Consider the following 25,871-nt stretch of genomic DNA (forward strand, 5'->3'; position numbering starts at 1 on the left):
AATTATATAAACATGCATGTATCCACTCCCATTTATTCTTGGATGCTTTCTAACAAGATTTCCAGATCAATAGCTCTAGAAGCAACGGATCGTCTCTATACCCCGCTGGAAGATGTTGAAAAGCTATTCCCAACAATAAGCTGTTCCCAACAATGCGCCATTCCAGAAGAGTGGACGTCGCCTATTACTCATCGACAGGCTGATACGATTCCTACGACACATATCGAGGCTCAGCTGCTACTCCTTACAAGCCTTGTACACACATGGCTTTCGACATTTCTAGACAAAGACAACGCTATGTCGGCCCTCACAGACGAGATCCTCCAGAAGCGGGTTGCACTTCGCCAAAGAATAGAAAGCTTTGAGCCAGCGACAGATAATGGCAGTAGCGAAGCAGAGATTATATATGAATGTTGTCGACGAGCCGGTTTGATTCTATTGGCTGTCGCAGAAGGAAAGATCCCGATTCATGTTGCGGCCAAGCATGTGGAAAATAAGCCTAGCATTACAAAACTTCTTCGTATGACTGACCTGCCAGGCCTCTGGGGAAATCACAAAGGATTATTGTTTTGGGTTGCCGCTACCCTTCAATTTGCCACGGCAAGACAGTGTTTCCCATTGCTGTCTACAACATTACTTGCGCAGTTGGTACAGGAGCTTTCAATGTCAACAGCATGCGCTGAAGCGGCCGTCAACTCTCTGAAAAGGCTTAAAACTTTTGAGAGTCTATGCTGCGGTTTATAGTTTTGGTAGTATGCCACAACATGAATAGAAATATGATACATAACAACAGATTCAGTCGCGTCGCAGTCCTCTACTTCACCTGGTTGGCGAGAAGGTGCTTGGAAAACGAAGTTCCTGGAGTTCGAAGAGCAATCGTTTGTTATTAGCCAAATTCATTTACTAATGGTGCGGCTATATGAGATTCTTCATAGCCAATTGATCTCTCATCCTTTGCCATGGTCATCTGAGTCATCATTAGCCCAACTCCTTCGCGAGTTATATGCTTACTGGTTCGTGCGACAATGAATCTGCAACTCTTCGGAATTAAGAGCGGGGTAAACTAATGCAAAACTACAAAATCATGCATATATAATTGTTGGTAACAGTGGTTTTCTGGCTTTAGTGTAACCAGCTACGTCTGACATGGAGCATCTTATCGGGCGTACCCAATGGCGCAGTTGTGATGCGTACTTGTAAATGTATGTGATGCTTTAGCCTATGATAGCACGGAGCCTAACGCCGTGCTGAATAACTCGCCCGAATGACCAGCGTTATTCAATTGCTTCCAGAGGTTGCAATCCAAATCCGAAAGATTCGTCAGCATCAGCGGCTACGTAATCTTCTCATGAGATTGCCAGTTATTTCCCATTGTAGACTCTGGCATTAACACCAGAGCTTGGCACGGCGCTAATATAGCAAAAAATAACGTGGAGTACTAGCTGTTGCTGTTATGTATATGCAAAATGATCACAATCTCATTTGTCTTGATGCAGCCACTCCACCTGGTGACGCCATATGCGAGCTTATTATAAGTTTAACTCATTAATAGTACCTTAGTGAAAGCGGAGAGCATTTCAGACGTCACAATAACATGATGCCACTGTTGAGTGTCTCGAAAAGGCTAGTTAAGTTTCTCAATACCAAATTTTTAAACAATGCGACTTGAAGTACAAATACCCCTTGTTAAGTCCAAAACAAAACAGTTTGTTGTTCGCCTAATGTCAGCAATACACCAGTACAGGACTCTAGTATCTGACAACCCACTCCAAGGTCTACATTTTGTTCTTTCGCCTGGCATTACCTTTAAAATGGTTATCCTCATTACCGGGAGCACCGGTTACCTTGGTGGTCAACTGATAAAAGAAGCATTTGCTCGAGGGCATAGTGTCCGCGCTGTTGTGCGATCGGAGGCATCTTTTAAGAAGCTCGCTGAACAATTTCCCGAATTCGCGCCAAAGCTTTCTTACGTTGTTGCCGCTGATATCACTAAGCCTGAATCATATGAGGGAGCATTCGAGGACGTGGTGGGCGTAATCCACGCCGCCTCTCCGTTCAACCTCGAGCCAAAAGACAACGAGGAAGACCTCCTTAAACCTGCCATTAGAGGCTCCGTCGCCATCCTGGATGCTGCCCTGCGTCATGGGAAAGACGTTAAAAGAGTAGTGATTACATCATCACACGCTTCTGTCGCAGATGTCACCAAAGGAAAGCGAGCAGGCTACGTATACAATGAGAAGGATTGGAACCCCATTACGTATGAGCAAGCTGCCGATCCTGCTACTGACGGCGTTACCGCATATTGTGCTTCCAAGGCTCTAGCCGAACGAGCAGTGTGGGAGTGGGCTGATAAGCACAAAGGCGCACACTTCGACGTGGCTACAATTACTCCCCCCGTGGATCTTTGGTCCTTACGCCACGGAGTTGGCGTCTACAACGCATCTGAGTGAGAGCGTTCGGCTGATCTATAATCTGCTAGGCGCCAAGGAGGTGCCTGAATTTGACTTTGGTGGATATGCCGATGTACGAGAGGTCAGCGCAGCTCATCTCCTTGCCCTCGAAGTGCCGTCTGCAGGTGGACAACGTTTCTGGGTCGGGCAATCTCTTCGATGGCAAACCGTGGTAGACATTGCGCGCGAAGAGTTTCCTGAGCTAGTTACAAGACTCCCTGAAGGAAAGCCTGGATGGATAGAGGATGCGTATGGCGTGGATGGTAGCAAAGCGGAGAAGATCCTGGGCCTGAAATATCGGACATTGAGGGAAACTATTAGGGATACCTTCACACAGCTGCTCGCCGCTGAGCGGGCGGAAGCTGCATCATAGATTGTGCATCAGATAGTAATGAAGATCAGTATTGGAGAAAGCTATGACTATGAGTTTAACACATCTGACTTTGGCTCAAATCGGCCATTCAATGGCCTTGGTGCAAAATCTTTCTCGCGACCATCAATTTCTTACAGTACTAGGTACAAAAAGGTGGCAAAGGATACAAGATTCAAATCTCCTTCAGGAAACCCACCTCAATAAGCTTGTCAGCATCAATGTTAAGATCCGCCAGCTTCGTACGTGAGTTCTCCCGCATCCACAAGAATATATACAGCACAAAGTTCCTAAAGAATCCAGTCACGCGGCTAGTCATGGAACTGCCTGTCTTCAATTTCATCGCCTCTTTTCCGAGGATGTACACCATCTGAGATCTATACGCGGCCCGCAGCGTCTCGAGTTCCGCTGCATTAGGGCGACGACTGTGGGAGATGGTCAGCTCAATTTGCCCTACCAACTCGCGCGCCAGGCCTGGGTGTAGCACGTCATCCATATAGCCGTGCCGGAGAGTGACGTTGTAACAGTCAATGAGGCCGTGAGCGTGTGTAACGATATACCGTTCTTCAAGGGGTACCGAAGGCACAGTGAGAGGCCGCATGTGGAAGAAGATGATGACCGATGGCCGGGCGGCGAACTTGATAACAAAGTGCGTAAAGCATGCAGGCAGGTGAGTGGAGTCGCCAGTCTTATCGAAGAAGATGCCCAGGCCAGGCACAGTCGAGACGGGTACGCCACCAAACGTCTCATTCAAGACGAGAGAGTTTGACGATGACTGGTCCGACTTCATGAGAGCTGCAAGCGGGAGCTGATCCAGTGACTCGGCCTTCCACTGAGCCTCCTTTCCGAATCGCCAGACAAGGAAGATGGAGCAAAGAACGGCAGCCAGTACAATGGTAAACCACGCGCCCTCTGGGACCTTTTGCAGGACAGATGAGAGGTATGTGCCGTCGAGCGCAGCAAAGATCAACCAGACCGGTGTGACAATATAGAAAGGCAGTCTCCAAACGAGGATCGCAACGAGAGCAACCATACATGTTGTGACTACAAGCAAGGCTAGCTGGTAGATTTGATTAGAAACTCAGGCCGCTGGTAGACACGTACTGAAAGTAACCGCAATAACACAAACACCATAAGCGTTGCCGAGGGATGTGGTCTATGCAATGTGAGAGTCAAGAACGCCTAAATGGAGTCGGTGGGATACTTACATTGTTGTATACCGCAGCGACAATGACGGTGCCAATCATTAGAAGCCAATTTGCCAGTGGTATATACACTTGCTCGGAGAACTTTCGGCTTGTGTGAATGACCTTGATATGAGGAAAATATGAAAGCCGCATAATCTGTGTTAGCAACTGGAAGGTCGACGTGATCATGGCCTGCGAGGCGACAATCGCCGCCAGGATGGCCATGACCAAGCCGAAGTACAAGGTTCCGGGTGGTAGAGTGTGGAAGAAAGGGTTCGTGAAAGCCGTTTGTGTCTCATCGGTCGAGATGTACGCGGCCTGGCCAATGTAGGCAAGAAGCAAGCACGGGTAGGCCAGACACAGCCATGAGAGTTGCACGGCACGCTTGCTGAAAGCGCCCAAGTCAGCAAAGAGCGCCTCCACGCCGGTAAAGGCGAGGAGCAAGCCACCCAGAGAGGTCCAGCCGTCCTGTCCGTTACGGACAAGGTAAGTGAATGCGTAAGAGGGGCTGAAGGCCTTGAGTACTGTGTGGTCATGCTTGGCAAGATTGTAGATGCCAGCAACCATGTTGAAGAGGAGCCAAATGGTCACGATGGGTGCGAAGCTGGTTCCGAGTTTGGTAGTTCCAAATGGCTGGATCAAGAAGAGCACAATCAGGATGGCGCAAGTGATGCCGACAATGGCTGACAAAGACAAGTCAGGCTTGACGACTTCGAGACCCTGAATGGCACCGAGGACAGATTGTGCGGGTGTCAGGACACCGTCGGCCATGACCATGGTTACTCCCAGCACACCAACAAATTGTAGCATAATCTGGCAAAATTTGGATTTCTCGAGGAAGTTCCGGAGACTCTTGCCGCCAAGCGTAAGATCGTTGGTGCGATGTCTCTCCATGCGGACCATGACTGCCTCTCTAGGATCACGATTTCGCGCAATGTTGGTGTACCTCGCCAGGAGACTGTATAGGGCAAAGGTACCTCCTTGGCCATCATCATCGGCGCGTAAGACGATGAAGCAGTACTTGATCGTGACAATCACAGTCAGGGACCAGATGATAATGGACAAGGCGCCGACAAGATCGTCCCACGAGGGCTGGCTGGAAAAGGTCGACGAGAAGACATAAAGGGGGGAGGTTCCGATATCACCGTAGATCACTCCAGTGGCTTGAAAGCTGAGCCAGACGAGGAGGAAACCGCTGTAAGTCTGCCGCGAGATCAGAGAGGCATTGACGGCGATGGCTTCTCAAAGCCACCGCCAGGATAGTATCGGAGATTGGGGGAGGCAGGTTGTTCCATACTTGCTTACGGTGGCCTTGCAGGTCTTTTTCGGCGATTCTTCTTGCCTTTTCTTCCTCATCTAGATCCAGATCCGCCATCTTCTCAGAAGGCTCTGTCTCTGAGGTCGACACTTTGTCCTGTTTGGGGTCACTGCGATAGGCAATACCAGCCCTCGTGATCGAGCCGTCCGGTTCAATATCTAGATCGCCCATTGTTTAAACTTGATGATCGAGTTGGTTTTGAGAATTAGAAGAGGTGCAGAGAAACTCGAGGAATGATTACGAAGCTAGAACTACATGAGCCTGCGAAAGGGGGTGTCAGCTCTTTATTCCCTACGACAGAGACTAAAATCTAGGTTTAGCCACGCACGATAATACGAAAAATATCATTTACGCATTCCTATGGGCAAATTTTTTCCAATAGTGTGTTGCTGATAACTACCCGCGGCGTGTGGTGCCTCCAACCATTCAGGTGATCACAAGGAGCGTAATAGCAGGGAGCAAGGCCACCGGTCCAGTGCCGCATATCCATGCTTAGAGACGCAGGCTCTGTACACCCCTCAAGGATCTATTTGTTCTCTGAGTAGGAGCAATATAGATGGTATAGATTAGCAAAGGTGCTTTTGCTAATAGGTAATGAATACAAAGGAGATAAAGAAAAGTCCTCTAGGACAAGATAATCAATAAATACCAAGTGATATACCTTCATTGAAGCGAGATGTGTGCTTTTTCGCTGGTGATAAAGTATCATTGGATATAGCTCGCCGCGTTCATAGAATACAAGCAGATCACTAGAGATATAAATCCATAGACCTGATTTTCCTATTAAAAGTAGGTGGCAAAAGAGTTTCTATACTTGTGGCAGAATGTACCAAAATAACAATTTAGATCCTTGTGGGGTGTAAAGATGACAGACAATTAGCAGCCTGGGGTCTAGTTTTGGTTAGTGGGGAAATAAATGCCTCACGATAAGCGTGGGCTAGGCCTTATCAAGGGACCTTTGCAGCACTGGTGATAGGTACATCTGCCCTGTCTACAAGAGCAAAGAGCCTGCGAATTTTGTTGTTGAGGAACTTCTTCTCATATGCTAATAAGCCAGTAAATCCAGTATGTAAAATAGTCTACAGGTACTGATCATCCGCGCCTGGAGGTTTGCAAGAGTGTTTGAACAAAACTTCGATTCTGCTCCCAGCTAAAACCGTCGTGAAGCAAGAGAACAGATTGTAAGGGCATAAACTGTATAGCAAGGACTCGTGGGCTCTATACGACAAAAACTAAGTTTAGAATGTACAATTACCATGGGTTCATAGTTGCTCTCTTGGACTTCCTACCGCGCCAAGTATATGCTGACAATTCCGCGTCATCTTACTGCTTAAAATTGGGAAGTTTTATCCCCAAATAAAGACCTTGAGAGTTTAAGCATTGGCCAATATCCCCTTGAACAAGTATTCTGGGAAATCGTATATGACGTTCTGACTTCTGTTCACTTTTCATGTGAGAGTTTATATGGCTTTAAAAAAAAAAAAAAAAAAAGTCCCTACGCCCAACAGCCAGGGGTCCTTGCAGGGGCTATGTCCGTCAGCAACATCTAGATAGATAGCCTATCAATTCGTAGCGCGTGTGGCGATGTGGGTTTGGCAGCTATCCAGGTTGCTGGATGCTGGAAACAGAGACTTTATTATGGCTGGAAGCAAAGAAGTCCCATATCGAATGGATCGCTGTCGCGTCCCAAGGAACCGAATCTTCAAATCTCGGGGCAAGCCACTTGAAGATGGAGCTATGCGCGAGGCTGAAGGTTGTGGCGTCGATTTTAATCTCAACTCACTGTCACAAGAGTTCTTACACATTACATGGAGTTTTGTCGCTCAGTTTGGCACACTATATGAACGCGGAAAGCAAAGCCTAGCTGAGAATGGAAACAAAGCTCGATATGAACCCGTTCTTACCGAACCAGAAATACTGCTACGTAGATATTGACGGGCTTTGGAAGACGATACACATCGCCAGATCTTGATCTAATCCACCATGGACTTCCAGGATAAGGGTTATATCTCTCTGCTTCCGATAATGGTCCCTCGGCGACCCGACCCAAGATGCAGAGAAAGGGCAGAAAATCGCCTGTGTCGAGCTTCCAGTCAAGCAGTATGGAAGAGACTTTTCGAATTGAGATTGGCGACCTTCAGAAGGGCTCTAAAAGTTATATTCAAGACGTCTGTCTCCTCGCTTCCAACTCGTGGTCTCGGTGGGATAGGTCCTGCTGTCTCCACTTGAATGGTCGACCATGGCGCTTGTGAAATGTCTTAGAGCGCTGTCAAAGGTAGGGTCGTACCGGTAAAGATGGTGATTTTCAGTTCACTCACGAACTTGAGAGGATGGGCTGCACAGCTAAGCTCGTTCTTGGCGATGTTACTCAGGCCAAAGCGTTGCATTATCTTGCAGTCCACTGTTTGCGCGAGACCGATAATTTACTGTCCCTGACAAAATATAATGAAGCGCGCTTCTGCGGCCAATATTCAAGATGTCTTCTCACTGGTTGCTTTCGATGCCGCATATAGACGAACGCACGTCGTTTTCAGCGAATACAGCGATAGCGACGCCATGGCAACGCAGTTGTAACTACAACAATGCAGCCAGCAATGCTATCCAGTATTTTCTCCAGACTTATGATGCTTAGGTAAGTTAACGCTAACATTGGCCGTTGTCACTTTTGAAACAGCAACGATTACATGTGCTAGCCCCCTTTTTTTGCAACAGAGAGCTGTTTTACCCTGTAGCTGTGCGCATAGCTATCGTTGTCTTGATCCCATGCTTGCTTAATATGATAACAATGGTTACAATAAGAAAGATCATATGTACAACGTGCATATGGAAAAACTGTTGAATATTACAGCGCAGAGAAGAGGTGGTCTCAGGAACAAACTGTTTGTGGTGCGGAGCACGGACTTCCTAGAATAGAAAACAGAGAGCTAGTCCCAAAAGCAGAATTGCAGGCCAGTTGCACAACGGTTATGACTCTACAAAACAATATAAGTAGAGTATGAGTATCGCTATATGGAACGGAAAATTGTAATCACAACATTACTATTCTTGTCTCCTATTCAAGCAAACCGAAAACAAAAAATACAGTGGCAGTGTATTACCCAGTGCTCTTGGAGAGACCAACTGCGCATTTCATGTCCATAAGGTCGTGGCCAGTTTCTCATGGGTGCCAATGCGCATTTTATAAGAGTGCCTGTCTCTTAACATAAAACCGAGCGTGCTGAAACAGAAAAGGTCAAAAAGGACAGGGAACACGATGAAACTCCCCAAAGAAAAGAAAGAGAAAGAAAGTTATTCTGCGCAAGATTAGGTTCTCAACTGACCCTTACCTACCAGACAGAAGTCATAGCCAAGTACAAATAAAGTCTCCATTGCACGACGAAGCAGAAACAAAAACAGCCATATAAAGTAGGTATGAGCTTGACAGCCATGATTAGTACAACGCACTGAAGGTCTTTTTAAAACTCCAGGTATGTTTATCTTACCCGTTTTCGTTTACAGGTTGTTAGCTCCCGTGCGTTGTATGATCGACTGTCGATCGCGAAGGTTATGAATCGTGGGAATTGGCTTGCAGGCGCGGATCCGCCAGGGTAGCGCAGATCTCCAAACAAGGTCTCGTGAAGCTTAAATGAAACCTCATACATCACTGCCTATTCTAACCTAAAATTTGAGAGGCTATTTATTCTACTTGGAAGAAAATTCATACTCACTGCTGAGCTGCTACCATTTCTAGCTTGTGTTTAGTATGGATAATGCTTATATACGAGGTGACCAGCTTATTTGCAGTCAACACTGCTTTTGATGATTACCGTATGGTAATATATCGGATTGAATCACATACAAGCTTGATACTATTAGAATACCAACTACCTAAAAAGGACGAAACAACTATGTCTGCCTGATCAGTTTGGATGTGAGGTATTAACTTCCAGTTGAGAGTTCCGAGAACTGCATGAAGTAGGTCTCTCTGGTGCTTGATATCGACTTTAGCCGACAGTCTAACTAAGTCTATACGCCAAGGATGCGAATAGTAAGCGGGGGATTTCAGAGCTTCCAAAAGAGGTTATACTTGGGCTCCCATTACTACTTAACTGAACCATTTGCCTTTTCATCGGATGAAGTTGACATTCTGCCACAGGATGCATCTATTCACACTATGCGCAGGAATTTGTGACAGGAAATGGGAGGTGGTTTTAGTCACAGTTTCCCTTTAAATTGATGACAATGAAACATGTCATGTTGGGTAGTATATACAAGTGATGTAACGTTGAAATGCTGGAATAGGACCGGTTACTATTGATCATACAAAGATTAACTAAGCTTAAATCTTACTCAACGGATTGTCCGGACTTGTTCTCGCAGCTGTCGGTACGAAATAGGCTGCCACCGAATCTCCTTAACCGAGCTCTGTGCCAAGCTGCTATGTACCTACAACTGTATGAGTATTGATTAGATGTAGTTACACGCTAAGAATGCGAATAAGAACCAGATTGCGCTTAGCCATTTTCAAGCAGGCCTGGAAAGTTTGAAAGTCTTCAAGACTAGAGATACTACAGCTGTGATGACACGGTATGGTTCAGAACCGTTCAGTCGACTATGAAATTCTCACAGCTGAAGAATGCTATTGAAACAACTCTCAAATGTCCAAATAGGCTGTTGTTCTACAAAGTGGCTCACGAGTGTAAGCAGAAAACAAACGTGCGATTATACTTAGACGGGACGGCTGCTGCGAAATGCCGATCATAGCCCTAAAAGAACAATGCAGGGGCTTTTCACGCTACTCGCATCATATGTACCCAGAGCGTTGCAACGGAATGGGGATGCCGAAACTACGGAGATTTCGCCGTGAGCCGCCCAATGCAGTGCACGGAATGTCACTCTATAGACTCTATAGTCGTGGCTACTGATTCGGTGCATGTATTGACGCTACAAAATAAGATGAGGGGCTTACACAGGGGCCGCGAGAGCCTCTAGCTTGGGCTGCTAATAGCATCTTTAGCACCTAGGCCCAGATTCTGTAATTGAATCATATGTTTATTCGCCAATGGGACCCCGTTATTTGCCGGCGTGCAATAACAGAGTGCCCAGTTGCACGTCGAGTCAGGTAGATTCGTATGAAGTTAATCCGTCTGAGAATGGTCCACGGCTACCGGCAACCACTGCCTTCCGTATTGAGCAAGTTTGTAACCTGGCGTAGGCACTCATGATAGTGCCTCTGTTTATACCCGGGTACTTCCTACAGCCTCGTTCATTAATTACCGTCGGCTGCTTTATACAGTAAATTGTCTAATTTGGGAAGGAGAAAGCTTACTCGGCCGAGTTGCTCGACGAAGGTGCTCAACGGCACAGAAGCGAGCAATCAGGGTACTCCATTCATAACCCCGTACATAAAGCGGCTAAGACTATACGATAACTGCTATGTTGCTCCTAGTATATACTGTAGATACATCCTCTAGGAATTCAAGCGGCTCGGCGCCGCGGCCCTAGCTGTGCCATCTTCCAGTGCTGCGTGCACCTCCCTTAACTGGTAAGGCATTCAAGTTTCCCTTACGATTGGAATTGCAAGCCGTGAAACGAAGCTGCTTACCTTCTATAAACGTTACAGTTCCAATGTATCCACCTGCTGTATTCGGTATAACATTCTCACCACGCCAACTGATTTCGCCGCAGAATTTACCGAGATCCGCGCTAAGGCCTGCCCCGTAAATTTGTACCGGCGTCTCAATAGTTGAATAGCCAGCCTTCCTGTGCCTATTGCGGCTCAAGGCTTCAATGTTGACAGGGGGTTAGGCGACTAGGCGCTCAGGGCAGATTGCAGTGCCTGGCCTACTGCGATCTGACGAACGCCACTAGGGGACAGGGATAGGCAAGATGTAAGGTACCACGGGCGACTGTACGGACTTTTCAACTCAATCTGGCAAGGCCAAGATAGGAAACCGCAAGAATAGGCTTTCAATTCGGGCTCTCGATATTAAGCTTGTGCCGTTTTTAAATTATAAGCTCCTTCTGCATGCTAAGTGGTGTGTAGCTGCAACGGGCAACCAGTGTGCAGTTAATTTGATGGTTGTGAACTAACAGAGTAGTTTCCTTTCCACAATGAATCATCAATGCGGACAGCCTGCAGCATATGTAGAAGTAGCAGTAGCAGTTGCAAGGAAGGCTATTGTATCTAGGTATTACCCAAGGATGGAAACTCTCATGACCTAGTATTATCATTTAGGGGAAGGTTGATTCATGGATCAAGCACTTGTAGCCTGTTCTTTACTAGCGATATCCGTAATTGCTCTGTTTGGTAAGGGTGGCCACCATAGGTAACATGTAACCAATGTTTACTCATCTTAACAGCCCATTAAATGAAAGGCCTTACCAAGTAGCCTTTCATGTATAACTCCAAGGCGAAACGAGTTCGAAATACAGGGGTTCAACGGAGCCGCTAAGAACACCATGGAGATGCCGCATTGCTCTATTCAGTTTGTTTGCCAGCCAACAGAGGCGTAAGCTGATGATTAGTAGACTACACTTGGCTTCCGACGATGCCATCGTTGAGATTACATACTTGCTTCAATAGGAAGCTGGTACGGATCGTATAATTCGCCTCAGCCTTTCGTAGTAGCCGTGATGTGTATATATATCAGACAACCGTCCTGTTCATTAGACACGACATCAGCACTCTCAACTCCAGCTTTGGCAGCAATCAACAGACTGACCTCTTCAATAACCCATTTTTGCAATACTTGAACGCATCATTCAAAATGGTCAACAAGGCTATCGTCGCTTCTCTGCTCTTTGGCGCTGCCATGGCTGTGCCTTACCCGCCTTCTGCCACAAACGGCGTCAGACATCCTGTGCCTGATCATGCCTACCCCCACAAGAAGGTCAACGGCGGTAACTACATGCCTTCTCGTACTGGCAAGACCACTGCCTCCAAGACGTCTGCTGCTCCTGCTGCCGCCAAGGACCAGGGCAAGCGATCCGCCGGAGAGACTGTCAACAACGCTGTGGCCCGATACGACAACTCCAACATCACCGACGGTGTTGGTGATGGTAACGACAGCTACACTCTGTACCTCGGCGACGGCAGCACCGGCGCTGGCTGGCCCGACCAGAGCCGATGGGTTTCTTTCGAGAACATGTTCAACAACTACAAGGACCAGATGTTCTCATCTTGCGACTGGATGGGCGTTGCCGACGACAGCGGCCCAGAGGTCGGAGCCATTTGGGACGGCATCCAGTCTGCTGCCGCTGCCACTGGTGTCGACCACCGTTTCATCCTTGCTGTCATCATGCAAGAGTCTGGTGGCTGTGTCCGTGTTTGGACCACCAACTACGGTGTCCGCAACCCTGGTTTGATGCAGGATCACAACGGTGCCGCTACCTGCAACGAGAACGGAAACGTTCAGAACCCTTGCCCCTCAGCCACCATCTACCAGATGATCAGCGAGGGTACTGCCGGTACCAACGATGGTGATGGTCTTGCCAACTGCATCAACGAGTCTGGCCGCAGCGACGTCTCGGCCTTCTACCGTGCCGCCCGTATCTACAACTCTGGCTCCATCTCCAGCACTGGCAACCTCCAGAGCAACGTTGCTACTCACTGCTATGCTAGCGATATTGCCAACCGTTTGACTGGTTGGAGAAACGCCCCCAGCACTTGCACTTGCGACAGCAACCCCGGCAGCTGCGGCTCTGTTAACTACTAAGCATCTCGGTATTTAAAGTCGATGTGTACTTTTTGATGTATATAAAACTTCTTCATTCGTGGTATCTTATTTATTCTAGGCGCATGTATATATATGTACATACTTGGCATTGGTATATAGCTCAAATTTTCAAATCATTCAAAATTCAATCTTCTAGAAATGAGTCTACTTTTGCTTCCTTTGTTTACTTTGATCTTTGATGTCACTGTTGGCGCCGTGCTACAGATAGCCATACTCTGGGCTGCGGCTAAACCCATCCCGTGGATAACACTAAGGGGTAACTGTTTCCGTAGTGATTGCATATTATCTGGGGGTAAATGTGGAAGGCTGAACACAATTGGTGTTTCTAGAATAGCGTAAGTTACTAGCTGCTCATTTTATTGCCTGAATGACAAACGGTAGAATCCAATGCTCTGTTGTAAATTCCTTTTTTCCAGCAGCACAATATATCTAGTATATGATGTATGGTATATGGAATACATGTAATTAATGTCTTTTTGAAGAGACATGAAGCCAAATTAAATTATCAATACTAGTCAATATAATATATCTCAACATTGAGTATCATAGGTGGTCTTGATTACGTACCAAGTAGTGGATACAACATCCATTACATAAAGTCACACTAATCGATATATACTCATGTGTATTTCCTATAATTATGCTTACTGACCCTTCACCATTTACTAATGTCCTCTCACAGATCTTTTATACGTTTCTCAATTTTCAGCTTGCATTATGGCTTTGTTATATTTTACAGAATATGATGTCTGGAACATCATGACTTTATGTGGTGGTTCAAAATAATAATTCTCTTGTTCTTAACTGCTTCAAGAATATTATTCATTGGGCAACCAAACTACCTTATGGGTTGGTTACTCGTACTGATCAGGGTCTACATCCGCGAAAGTAGTACCGACAGCAACCTCGTCGTACCATACTTGACGGAATCCCTGGTTACCAACCATCTTCTTATCGTCATGCCAGCCGTTAGCATACAAACCCACGCGGAATGCAAATACGGCATCATCGTTGGTTGTTGTAGCAATATTGTAGTGCTCATAGACTTTGTTTCCATCGAACCACATTTTATAGTAGCCTGAACTGTCGCTCGCCCACTTGGCTTGGATAATAACTTTGTGCCATGCGCCGGCAGAAACAGTAGCAATGTTTCCAGTACCCGTGAATGTACGGCTGCAGTCCGGCTGACGATAATTGCCGCTAACGATTCGGGAGTTGAGCTGATTGCCCTCTAGCCAGATGAGTGAGGAAGGCATCCAGTCGTCGTCGTCGCAGCCAGCTCCAAGTCGATCGGCGATGAACTGCGCGATGTTGTAAGACTGCTGATCGAATTCCCAAGCAGACGACAAGCGGAACATGAAGCCGTAGAACAGCTCATCTCCACGTTTATAGCCTTGGTTGTGATCCACCTCGGAGTGGTATCGGCCAGTGTAGCCCGGTGTGTATGTTTGCTGCATCAAGAGCGCCGAGTTGCCTTTGTATGTAATGTCTGCTACTTGTAGCACTTGGCCTTGGTTCTCATGTCGAACATAGTCGAATCCGGCTGTGGTACCTCCATTTTGGAAAGTCTGTGTGGCGATTGCAAGAGGTAAAGCCGCCAAGGCGGCGGCAAAGACGTTGACAATGCCCATGGCTATTTGGAGAAACGATATGGGTATATTAAGTTAAAGAAAAGAATGTGGGGGTTAAAAAATAAATACTGACACTAAGAGTTCCTCGAGTATTTATACTTGTCTGCCTATAAGGTAACTTCCGAAATGATGACCGTTTTGGTATGTCAATATAAAATATTTCGGATACGGTAATAAGTGATAGCTTTATTAGGATACCAATAGAAGTGATTTTATTTCAGCTTCTTAATTTGTGCTAGTCATAATCAATAGTCGTTGAAGATACGATTGAAGGGCAACGTTCATTTTGCCACCAATAGATTTCCTAGCTATCATTAACACAAAACGCTACTGACCAGATTGTATTATGGCTTACAAATAGAGAATTGAGCGGCAAACTGTAATTACTAGTATATAAGGAACAGACCGCATATCTCCTGTTTTCACAGTTCTATTAATAAGCTAGCATTTTGCCCTTAAGCCCCGGGTTAATAGCATAATCTGTGTATGACTGCCTTCTTTAATTTTTTTTTGTATATTACGGTATTTTCAGCTATCGCATTGGTGGAAAAAGTTAGCACGAAAAAGTCCCCATCTTGATAGTTTATTTGGCAACTTCTTAAAATGGCAGTTCAGGTAACGCTGGTCGCCTGACGTGCTAGATACATTGCACTTGTATTGATGTAATATTAGCTTTTCAAGCTTGTTCGCTAACCGCAAATCCTAGCGTGCAAACAAATTTAAGCATTATTTTAAGTTCTCGCTCTGCAATACTGCGGGGCATGCGCATTGCAAAAACTCCTAAGATAGTTTATGATACAAGCGCCTTTAATTCATGACACATGTACATCAATTACGTACCGCCAGACTGCAACTATGGTTACACATTCTCTAGTGTCTCCTGTGTATGACTAGATATGAAGTATACGATAGAGACCAGGTGAATTCATAATTGAGTGATATTTTAGAGTCATGGAAACAACCATTTTCCTGAAACTAGGTATTACAAGTCATCCGCGTAACTGTTGTCGCCGGATATTCTGTCAAACATATCGCTTTACAAAAAGTCAAAAAAAGAAAGAACAGTGCGCTGATAAGATGATATTTATTCGAACTATCTTCGTTGTGAATGTAAATTGCATTATATATAAGCAAACGAAGACTCAAGCATCCTGAAGAGTAAGTTTGTTAAAGACCAAGGCGACAATTAAAATGACAGCGCATATCCAGACAGTGGCTGGTCCATCAAGTTAAAGTTGGAACAGTCCAGTCGATCCATTGGCTTTGTGAAAATGTAAAATCGCTTTGGAAGATGGCAGTATTCGTCGATTGGCCGAGCAAGAACTTTTGCACAAAAGCCGTTAGCTGAGATTGCTGATTCGATGGAAAGGCGCAGTGTGCGTGAGCTCCAATCTGGGAGTAGCCCATGTGGTCTGAAGCTCCAAGCGCTTGCCATGCCGTATGTGCCGCTGTCATGCATCCAAAGCAGCTCTGTGGGCCTAGCCAATCAATGTTGTTATCAATAACGAATAGTCCTCTTGGGGCAATCAATGCGGCCAAGGAGTGGTGGTCGAATGGTAAAACAGGTACTTGGTTAACGTAACTGTTGAAAGAAGTTGAAAACCAAGGGTCTTCTCCAATGATCTCAGATGCGGTCTGGATATTTGCTCCCTGGGACTTCAAGTAGTCGGAAATCCTCCAACATGCCGATCCACCTGCTCCCGATTCTTGGGGAAGTGTTAATGCGATGCGGCTATCGAATGCTCCTGCTAGCAGGGCACCCTTTCCGTTGCGCGAACATCCCGTTACCCCAATTCTCGTGGTATCAATCCTTGCTGCTGTCACTTGTTCGAGAGCGTCAATCACCCGACTGACTCCCCAAGCCCATGCTGTCATTGCGCCTGCAGAATGCCCACTTCCGTAGAGAGTGTAGAACTTTCCTTGGCCTCTACTGCCAGTATTGACCTGAGCTGCCATATCGTCGTTGTTGAAATTGATCATGGCAACGCCGGCAGGTGCTGGTAGACTGCCGCCTCCGTAGGCAATGATTGCAGGATAAGGAGCCGATCCTGAAGAAGGATAGGTAATTGTTACAGAGAAGGACATTGACTTCCCAGAATCTCCACAGTTAATTGTCAACGTATTTCCTGAAAAAGACGCCGTAAGAGTAGCGGGGCGTCCTGGCAGAGTTCCAAGCTCGTATCGCTGGACCAGCTGAGAAATTTCGGCTTGCCGGCACGCGAACTGGGCTTTTGTCGTTACTTTATCTCCATTAAACAATGTGAACAGGTCGTTCAGTTTAGAATTGCTCTTGAGAGATATGGAAGCCGGTAATGCAGAGCATGTAGCGGCAGATGTCGATGTTTGACTTCCAGAAACTGGTGTCGACGTTTTGGTGGTAGAGGTAGCGAAAGTGGTGGTTGTTGCAGCTGTGGTGGCTGATGATGCTTGTCCGTTAGGAATGCATTGAGAATAGTAAGGATTGTTGACTACACAGGTCGCGCCAGCGACGCATGTAGTTGGGCCAGTCCAGCCAATTCCACCACCTGTGCAGTGTATGAGTATAATTGAATGCAGATACTCATGATGGAGATGACTTACACTGCCCCCAAACTTGAGATTGGGCTAGAATTGGCACGGCGAGAACAAGAATCTTTAAAACCTGCATAGTCATGTTTTGATTTGTCAATGAGGACGAATCTATCAACGACTGTAAAAAATTGCTTAAACATCACTCTTTATATTGTCAGGGATCCGGTCGTCCGGGATCATATCATATATATCACCACTATTCGGCAGTGATATCTCTACATTTCTTTTCAAAAAAGCCTATACTCTACTTTCTCTTTCATGACATGGCACACTTGACTGACACCATTTCTCGCCACTCTGCCAATTAAGCGACGTTCCGCATATCCGCATTTGTAATTAGTCCATACATCGATATAGAGCTGTGTTTCCCCATGGGGAGAGCGGCTTAGCGGAGTTGGCTATTATGCGTATTCTGCATTATCAATACGACTGCATATGAGGAGAGTCGCGGGTCACGTTCCTTGACACTTCCTAATATAGCTAATTAAGCACAATGACTACAAAATACCACATAAACTTGCATAGAGCCTAAAAAGGAGACCTGAATCTAGAATTTATATCACCGGCTAAATAAAGTCATGTATCTATATCGGTATTATTGTTGTGTTTCAATTGATTGAGAAGTGTTGTTCACCGTCAAGTCCCCCGCTTGTATACTCTAGTGGGCAATACAGTGTCTGACAGGGTTTATTGATGTGGACATTATTTTGTTCCAGAATCCTCTTTGTATTTGGCTGTCTATGGTCTGGCCAAGAAATCTGGCGAGCTATCTGACGCAGAATAAGATTAGGTGGCATTATATTTACTTTAAAAATTAAGTTTTATTTAAACTTTTTAAGTTTTTAGTGGCTGCAAATAGAACTGATACCTGTCTGCAGACTTGTATATAGTAATTGGTCTTATATCTGTTCTTGACTGGATACCTGTTTCAATGAAGGCTATCATATGGCAGAGCCTTCTCTTGTTCAACATCGCGCTGAATTCTAGTTGCCGTTTATTGAACTGTCATTACACTCATACCAAGAAGATACTTGACTCTACAGTGAAAGATCCGATACGCGCTCTCTGAACAATTATTGTGACCAAGCATTGACCATTGAAATATGTTCAACGATCCCACGACGGATAAAATATGCAACAAAAATAGTTTAGGCGGAATGTGGTGCCTTGCCTCGTGGTCTGGTGCTAAGAATGCTGCCCGGCTCAATGAATTCTGGCTCCAAGAAGGGGGCGGATCAACGGAAACTAGACTTGCCTAAATCATGAAAACTGGCAATGGTCACTGGTAATTGCCCTTAAATGAGCACGTGTTAAGAATTGAGGACACTTTCCACATATTGGTCATCTTACTTTCTAAACTTACTAATTAGAACACTTTCGTATCAAGTCTATGATGACCTTGTGCTAATTTGGCGTATAAGGCGACCGAATCCTCTTACTTTCATATACGCGTGTGGCTTATTCTCTTATACAACAGAATGCTTTGCTCTCAAGTATTTGTATTGAAGCAAATGTAATCATTTGATTTGCCTCTCGACAAATAAGAAGTCCAATTATGGCAGAACGAAAGCTTTTTACCCGCAATTCGGCAAATATTTGCGAGACTGGATAAATGCTTGCCTTCCTAGCAGATGTTCCTCCACCTTGTCCCTTGGAGCACATTGCAGACGGTTCATTAATGCTGTTTCGGCGTTGATTTACCGAGATCGCTGTTAATGATACCGAGTAGTATCCTGCGGGTAAAATGGAAAGAAGCAGTATTACTATTTTAAATATGCCCGATAGGCACCACAGGCATTCCCAGTCTTGGCACTCAGATTCCTCTCGGCTCCTCATGAGATAATAGTTCTCGGACAAAGGGACTCAAGATGTTTGCTTCCAATCACTTGGCAATCTTGGCAAACTTTGCCGCCTTATGTGCAGCACAATCTGCAATCACTGTCAATGTTAATACCAGGTATCAGCAGATTGACGGCTTCGGCTTTTCTCAAGCATTTGGCCGCGCCAGCCAATTCCAGAGTGCCAATGCTAGCACTCAAAAGCAAGCTTTAGATTATCTGTTCAGTACCACTACTGGTGCTGGCTTTAGCATCATCCGCAACCGCATCGGATCAGGTGGTTCTGGGGACAGCATCGAGCCAAATAATCCAGGCTCTCCTTCTGCGACACCGAGTTATGTATGGGATAACAACGATAGTGGCCAAATATGGTTTACAAAACAAGCTGTTTCTTATGGAGTCAAGACAATCTATGCTGATGCATGGGGTGCTCCGGGGTTTATGAAAACCAGCGGCTCAGACTCGTCCCCTGGGTGAGCAAATAATATCGCCAACATATTGCTGGCGTTGAAATAGACAGTAACTGATTACGAGGCAGGTATCTTTGTGGCACTACAGGCCACTCGTGCTCATCTGGAGACTGGAGACAAGCGTATGCAAACTTTCTTGTGCAGTACGTCAAGTACTACGCATCAGCGGGCTACACGATCACGCATCTAGGGTTCTTGAATGAGCCGGATTTCCAGCCCTCATACTCTCAGATGCAGATCAGCTCGAATGCCCAAGAGGCTATATCATTTATACCAATTCTGTATAACACAGTCAAGGCTGCTGGCCTTGGTACCAAGATCACTTGCTGCGACGCAGTAGGCTGGACCGACCAGAGCACTTATACGACAAATCTAGTCAATGGGGGCTCAACTCAATATCTTGGTGTAATCACCTCTCACTCGTACAGCGCAGACGCCACTTCGCCACTGAGCCAGACCACGCTGCCGAAATGGAACACTGAAGGCGGACCCAGCACAGCATTCGTTACCACATGGTATGGCAGCGGCGGCACCAACGAAGGCTTCACCTGGGCCAATAAGTTGGCTGTTGCGATGGTCAACGCACAGCTCTCGGCGTATCTTTTCTGGGAAGGCTTTGAGATCCAACAATCACAGTCAGGCAGTCACTTGGTCGATGCTCTCGATGGGAAGACAGCTACGCCATCGGGTATCTTCTGGGCATTCGCCATGTGGTCCCGATACATTCGTCCTGGGGCCTATCGTGTTGCCACTACAGGATCCATATCGAACGTTATAATTGGCGCCTTCCAGAATACCGACAATTCCGTAATTCTTGTCTTTACAAACAGTGGAACTTCGGCACAGTCAGCTAAAGTGTCTTTTACTGGATTTTCTCCATCTTCTGCCGCCGCATACGTCACGGACAATACTCATACCTTTGCAACTACGTCCGCGACATTATCTGGCGGAGCCATCACGGTTTCTGTGCCTTTGCGAGGAGTCGTCACCGTAAAATTGACCTAGTAATCCTTTGAAAACACAATACTCCTTTCCAGACAAGTAATGTAGGCGGAATATTACCGACGGAAATGAGTATAATTCGTGGCCAATGACTCCTGTGAGCTGCGGCCTCCAAAGGATAGTGAAAGCTCAAAGAGTAAATACCACCGGATCAATAGTAAAGACATGAATTGAAAAGCGATGTCTTCGAGCATCATACACTCTTTCTTTTTCGACGTGAGATTTTGAGCAAAAGTACTGCAGGGGTGCGGCAGTTTAATGGTCATGGGCTTGTCAGCTTCAGTGAGAAAAACCTCGCAAATTCATGCTTTATTAACAATTAAAGGTTCAATGCTTGTCGGCAGCGTATATACAAGAACTATCCTTTCTCAATAACAATCTTAGCATTATATGCACTCTCTAAGATGTGTGTGAGTACAGATTCCTTGACTGTTTCAATGATGTGCTCTTCAGCATCGCTATTCAATCTGCCTTGGGCAAGAAAATCGACCTGTACTCGCAGGTCGTGGATATCCTCGTGTACTTCAAGCAAGGCAGCTTCATCAGCGTCTGCAGCGTCTGTAGCCTTCTCACAGCTGGCACGTAAGTCGTCTAATTCATCATTCAGATCTTTGTTCTCTCTCTCAAGTCGCTCAACTCGCTTCGTCAACTTGAGCATTTCTTTGCGCATATTGGTCATTAAAATCCACATGCTGTGGTAGTCATCAGCTTCGGAAGAAGTACTTGAATCATCCAGCCGGCGCCTCTTCTTCTCATTACGCCTACTACTTGTAGCTACAGATGATGGAGATTGGTCTGTGCTGAGTAGCGAGATTCCCGTCTTAGGAGGTAGACTTTCTAGCTGATCGTATGATGGCGGGTTTTCGCTCCGAGATGTTGACGCAAAAGCTTCTGAGAGGGTGATGATCTTCCCACCTCCCCCGCCGTACAATGAAGCTAGGCCAGTTGAAGTGTCGGTATGGATTGGATGTAATCGACTTTGAGAAATAGCTTCACAAAAGGCAGCCAGCCTGGGCAGAGAAATTTCTCTTGCCGAGATATAGATGTTGATGGCCGTAGCCGTGGCGAGCGATCGTAACGCATCGATGACTTGGCCAGACGGTCGTTTTCTGGGCTGTATCGGTTCTGTCGCTGCAGTCGGCGCGATGAGATCAAGAGGTTGACATAGGTCAAGATGCAAGCAAACTGCTTTGCAGTTGAGTTTCTTCCGCACGATGTCTGGAATTTCTGGATTCTCATCAAACTTGAGAGTGACGATGGAACGGATGTTTATTAGGCTTGTAATACACGAGTAGGATTCGATGCCTTTCACTCTGATGGGACAATGCAGCTGAAAAGATGCCACTGAGGATTGACTAGAAAAACAAGCTTCGAGCTTCACGCTATCTCTTTGCGGATCCGGGTCGATCAGATATTCCGTCGCATTGTCCAAAGTCCATTCTATACAGGCAGGCGTCTTGAAATTGAAGTCGAAGGAGGGAGTCGCCGACATTGTTCGTTCTCTCAAGGTCGAGATCTGCTATGTGAACAGGAGGACAGGAGTCAACGTACCAGATGAACGAGTCACAAACAACAGACAGAGCAAATTTCGCAGACAAGCAGCCTATTTGGAGCTCCAGAAAACCTGCGAGTCCAACTAGGCCCTTTCTCTAGGTCCCGGTTCTTCCAAAGAAGGAGTCAACCTCGTTCAGTGGGTAGAAAGCCGGACAGCTGACCAAGAGCGCGAAATTTGTTGGTCCGAAGAAGCAACAGAATGCAAAGAAAGAAGATGACCCAGAGGAGCGAGCTTCGCGAACAGGCGACCCGTCTAGAGCTCCAGAAAACCTGCGAGTCTAAACAGGCCCCTTCTCTTGGTCCCGGGTCTTCCAAAGAAGGAGAAAAAATCTCATTCAGTGGGTAGAAAGCCGGACAGTTGACCAAGTACGCATCGCTGGCTGCCTCGATGCCTGTGAATATGAATGCAACAGTGCCAGTGTGGTGTTGAAGATGAATACGTGCGCGCGCGGAGAAAAAGAAGGAGGCTGGGAGATTTGGCCGAAATGCACGTGACTGCATCAAATGGCCCCGCTTTTTAGAGGTGCGACGATCGTGCAGCTTCATTGGCTCAATTTTCTAGGTGGTTTCTATGCTTTTATAGTGGACTACTGCTAAAATATAGCGGCCTGTTGGATTTTGTATGTCGGCGCGTGCAATAAATCTCAATTCTATACACTCACCGAGTTGTATTTGCGAGACATTAGAATAAAAAAAAAAAAAGGCTTTCAGAAGGCTTTTTACAGCATAGTTTGATACTAATGGGCAACGTATATCTATCTCATAAAGGTCAATTCTCTTCCCTTTTCTCATTGACTAGAAGCGCGTCTTACGCTGCTCCTGTCTTTGGCTTTCCCCATCGATTCGCGAGTAGATATTGCCTGTGCAATTTCTCATGTTACAGTTGTACCGAGTCTACAGCAATTTCATCATGTCGCTGTTGGTATTTACAAAAATAGTAAAGTTTTGATGAATGGATTGTAATTAGTTTCTGGTTCTTGGCTATTGGCAGCTGTGAATGGCAGCTTCTTTTTTCACTTACGCAGCGGAAAGGATATGAGAAAGCAATATATATTCCTTCAGGCAAAAGAGATAGACATTGTATATAACGAGTGTTTCTCTTCTCTTTCTTCTCAACTCACAGGTTAAACAAACGCTCCAGTTCCGATCTACCTCTACACCTAGGTAGCCAGCTAAGCTCCCTACTAGGTAGCTATAGATGGTGTCTAGACCTGGTCTACAGACGGCAATTCATCCGCATCAGAGTTCCAATTTACATTCAGTGATGCTTCTCTCCGAATCTCCTTCATATCGACACACCCTTTCGGCTCTTCTGTAAATAAAGCTAATGAGACCCATGTAGAACGCTTCCTTCGTTTCTGCTGACCTGTCGCATACCATATTACTATTCTACATTCTTACACTTCCTTCGCTCCTGCATAAGCTATCATGGATGACATCCATCGGCATTCTACCACGTTGCAGCTTTGCAGCTCGGCAATTAATCCGTTCAGCTTCATGGGCGTAGACTGCGTGCTAAGAATAGCAGTGCACTAGCAGCGGACAAAGACCGAATCCGAGCGGGCACCAAAATCCTTCAGTTTCTAAATCACCCCTATTGGCCGATTGGCTCCCTCATCTCTACACTCTACAACTGCTACCTACAATCTTCACAACCTACAAGCCAACTCTAACTCTTGCTCACTGAGGAATTGCCGGCTTATTGTTGTTGATAACGTGCCTTTCCACATTGACATGGCCCTAATTGCGACTAGTACAGACCCAAATGCCAATGTCTCTGCAACTACCGATCCAAAAGAGGCGGCGGATTTAGAACAAAATCATGAAAAAGCAAATACTACAGTAACAACAACAATTGAACAAGAACTGCATTCTCAAGAGCAAAATGCATCAGAAATTACGGAAACGAGGATTAAAAAATCTTCGTCCTTTAAGCTCGCCTTCGTGGGAATTGCGGCGAGTCTTTTCGTTTTCCAGCTGGACGCAACCTGTTTGGGAATAGCTCTCCCTGTAAGCCTTGAGATACTTTCCTTCTTGGACATAACGCCTAGACATTTTCTAATACTTCTACTTAGACCATAGCCGGTGACCTAAATGGCACGAGCTTGGAGTCATTTTGGGCAAGTCTAGCTTATACTCTATGTGGGCTGACCATGCAATCGATTTGGGTCAGCATCTCTGACGCATTCGGCCGGAAGCCGCCTCTCTACGTATCATTAGGCTTGTTCTTCATTGGATCGGTCGTATTTGCCGTAGCGAAGAATATGGGCACCATCATTGCAGGGCGGGTCCTCCAAGGTCTTGGAGGCGGGGGAATTGATGTTCTGGCGCAAGTTATACTTGCAGACATGACAACGTTAGAAGAACGATCAAAATATATTGGCTTGATGGCTATTCCCACGGCTATTGGCAACATCATGGGACCTATAGTGGGTGCTCTTTTCTCAACGTTTGTCTCTTGGAGATGGATTGCATGGATCAACTTGCCAATCATAGCAACGGGGACGCTACTTGTGTTCTTTTTCCTCAAACTTAGGTCTATCCCTCTCGAAGCCACGCTCGCCAAGAACTTGAATCGACTTGATTGGATTGGCATGGCCCTCATCGTTGCCGGAGTCACGCTGTTTGTTGTGCCCCTCAGCTGGGCGGGTTCACTATTCCCGTGGGCCTCCTGGCAGACGCTCTTCCCTTTGCTCTTGGGAGCTACTCTGCTTGTAGTGTTTGTCATTTATGAGACCAAGCCTGCAGCACCTATCATGCCCCACCGCTTATTTCACACAAGAACTGGAAACGCAGCACTAATGGGAGGCTTCATTCACGGCATGATTCTGGTGTCTCTGTTGCAGTACATGCCTCTACTTTTACAAGCCGTTGAACTGGAGAGCGCAATCTCCTCAGCCGTTTCTCTGCTTCCCACAGTCATCGTTAGCGTTTTCATCGCGGCTGTCTCGATGATGATGGTCCCTTTCTTTGGTGGATATGTCTGGCTTTTACGGCTGTCGTGGGTCATACTTACACTGGGAACCGGATTGTTAGCTCTCTTTAAATTGAGATCTCCGCTATCAATGCGTTACGGGTTACCAATCCTTTGGGGCACAGGTGTCTCATTATTGCGCCTCAATCTCCTCCCTGTTCAAGCGAGCGTCAAGAATGTCAACGACACAGGCCTAGCTATTGGGCAGCTTCTCACTATTCGCATGTTCGGGGGCCTTGTAGGTCTTACTATATCTTCAGCAATATTTAACAATGTGTTCTCAGAATCCATCTCAAGTACTGCGGTCCAGCTGACGGGGGCTTTAGCGCCCCTGAAAGACGCCTCAAATGCGGTGAGTTTCATTGAAACACTCAGATCGCTAGATATCTCTTCTACAGCACTAGATGAAATCCTCAGTATTTACTTGAAATGTTTTCGGACAATCTTTTATACAATGACCGGCTTCGGTGGACTGGGCTTGTTGACTTCGATGCTCTTGAGAGAAATTGACCTCAAAGGGCACGGTCTCGGGAATCAGCGGTTTGAAGAGTAACTGGGACTTGGAAAGAGGAATAACGGTGTCATCACCATCTAATTCTATAGATATGATGTTTATGATATAATTTTTAATGCTAATACTATTTAAGGTGTCATCTGAGTTTAAAAGAAGAAAACTTCAGCGTCCTGGAATAGCGGCCCACTTCTCTCGTAGCTTCGTAGGTAAAATCTCCAAGGTATTGAGACAACGAACATGAACAACGGCGACGATTTCCGTGTAAGGGGAAAAC

General features: G+C 46.1%; 9 protein-coding genes across 9 annotated transcripts; 4 read left to right on the forward strand and 5 right to left on the reverse strand.

The window, feature by feature from the left end:
- Window positions 1–1,811: 1,811 nt before the first annotated feature.
- Window positions 1,812–2,823, forward strand: TrAtP1_007148 (uncharacterized protein; the record flags this gene model as incomplete). The annotated part of the gene is made up of 2 exons (XM_066113402.1): window positions 1,812–2,423; window positions 2,488–2,823. The coding sequence occupies 2 exons, from the start codon at window positions 1,812–1,814 to the stop codon at window positions 2,821–2,823; spliced, it is 948 nt and encodes a 315-aa protein (XP_065969488.1).
- Window positions 2,824–2,995: 172 nt separating this feature from the next.
- Window positions 2,996–3,853, reverse strand: TrAtP1_007149 (uncharacterized protein; the record flags this gene model as incomplete). Its single annotated transcript, XM_066113403.1, has 1 exon — window positions 2,996–3,853. One exon carries the CDS (start codon window positions 3,851–3,853, stop codon window positions 2,996–2,998), a length of 858 nt encoding a protein of 285 aa, XP_065969489.1.
- Window positions 3,854–3,901: 48 nt separating this feature from the next.
- TrAtP1_007150 (uncharacterized protein) lies at window positions 3,902–5,363 on the reverse strand (the record flags this gene model as incomplete). The annotated part of the gene is made up of 3 exons (XM_066113404.1): window positions 3,902–3,976; window positions 4,029–5,178; window positions 5,305–5,363. The coding sequence occupies 3 exons, from the start codon at window positions 5,361–5,363 to the stop codon at window positions 3,902–3,904; spliced, it is 1,284 nt and encodes a 427-aa protein (XP_065969490.1).
- A 6,711-nt stretch (window positions 5,364–12,074) lies between these two features.
- TrAtP1_007151 (uncharacterized protein) lies at window positions 12,075–13,022 on the forward strand (the record flags this gene model as incomplete). Its single annotated transcript, XM_066113405.1, has 1 exon — window positions 12,075–13,022. One exon carries the CDS (start codon window positions 12,075–12,077, stop codon window positions 13,020–13,022), a length of 948 nt encoding a protein of 315 aa, XP_065969491.1.
- Window positions 13,023–13,897: 875 nt separating this feature from the next.
- Window positions 13,898–14,674, reverse strand: TrAtP1_007152 (uncharacterized protein; the record flags this gene model as incomplete). The annotated part of the gene is made up of 1 exon (XM_014082071.1): window positions 13,898–14,674. The coding sequence occupies one exon, from the start codon at window positions 14,672–14,674 to the stop codon at window positions 13,898–13,900; it is 777 nt and encodes a 258-aa protein (XP_013937546.1).
- Window positions 14,675–15,898: 1,224 nt separating this feature from the next.
- Window positions 15,899–17,327, reverse strand: TrAtP1_007153 (uncharacterized protein; the record flags this gene model as incomplete). The annotated part of the gene is made up of 2 exons (XM_014082070.1): window positions 15,899–17,199; window positions 17,255–17,327. 2 exons carry the CDS (start codon window positions 17,325–17,327, stop codon window positions 15,899–15,901), a joined length of 1,374 nt encoding a protein of 457 aa, XP_013937545.1.
- Window positions 17,328–19,113: 1,786 nt separating this feature from the next.
- TrAtP1_007154 (uncharacterized protein) lies at window positions 19,114–20,558 on the forward strand (the record flags this gene model as incomplete). The annotated part of the gene is made up of 2 exons (XM_014082534.1): window positions 19,114–19,556; window positions 19,622–20,558. The coding sequence occupies 2 exons, from the start codon at window positions 19,114–19,116 to the stop codon at window positions 20,556–20,558; spliced, it is 1,380 nt and encodes a 459-aa protein (XP_013938009.1).
- Window positions 20,559–20,913: 355 nt separating this feature from the next.
- Window positions 20,914–22,047, reverse strand: TrAtP1_007155 (uncharacterized protein; the record flags this gene model as incomplete). The annotated part of the gene is made up of 1 exon (XM_014082069.2): window positions 20,914–22,047. The coding sequence occupies one exon, from the start codon at window positions 22,045–22,047 to the stop codon at window positions 20,914–20,916; it is 1,134 nt and encodes a 377-aa protein (XP_013937544.1).
- A 1,666-nt stretch (window positions 22,048–23,713) lies between these two features.
- Window positions 23,714–25,735, forward strand: TrAtP1_007156 (uncharacterized protein). The gene is made up of 2 exons (XM_066113406.1): window positions 23,714–24,119; window positions 24,185–25,735. The coding sequence occupies exons 1-2, from the start codon at window positions 23,844–23,846 to the stop codon at window positions 25,634–25,636; spliced, it is 1,728 nt and encodes a 575-aa protein (XP_065969492.1). The 5' UTR covers window positions 23,714–23,843; the 3' UTR covers window positions 25,637–25,735.
- The last annotated feature ends 136 nt before the right edge of the window (window positions 25,736–25,871 follow it).

This window comes from Trichoderma atroviride, chromosome 3, assembly GCF_020647795.1.
Source record: "Trichoderma atroviride chromosome 3, complete sequence".
Classification (NCBI taxonomy): domain Eukaryota; kingdom Fungi; phylum Ascomycota; class Sordariomycetes; order Hypocreales; family Hypocreaceae; genus Trichoderma; species Trichoderma atroviride.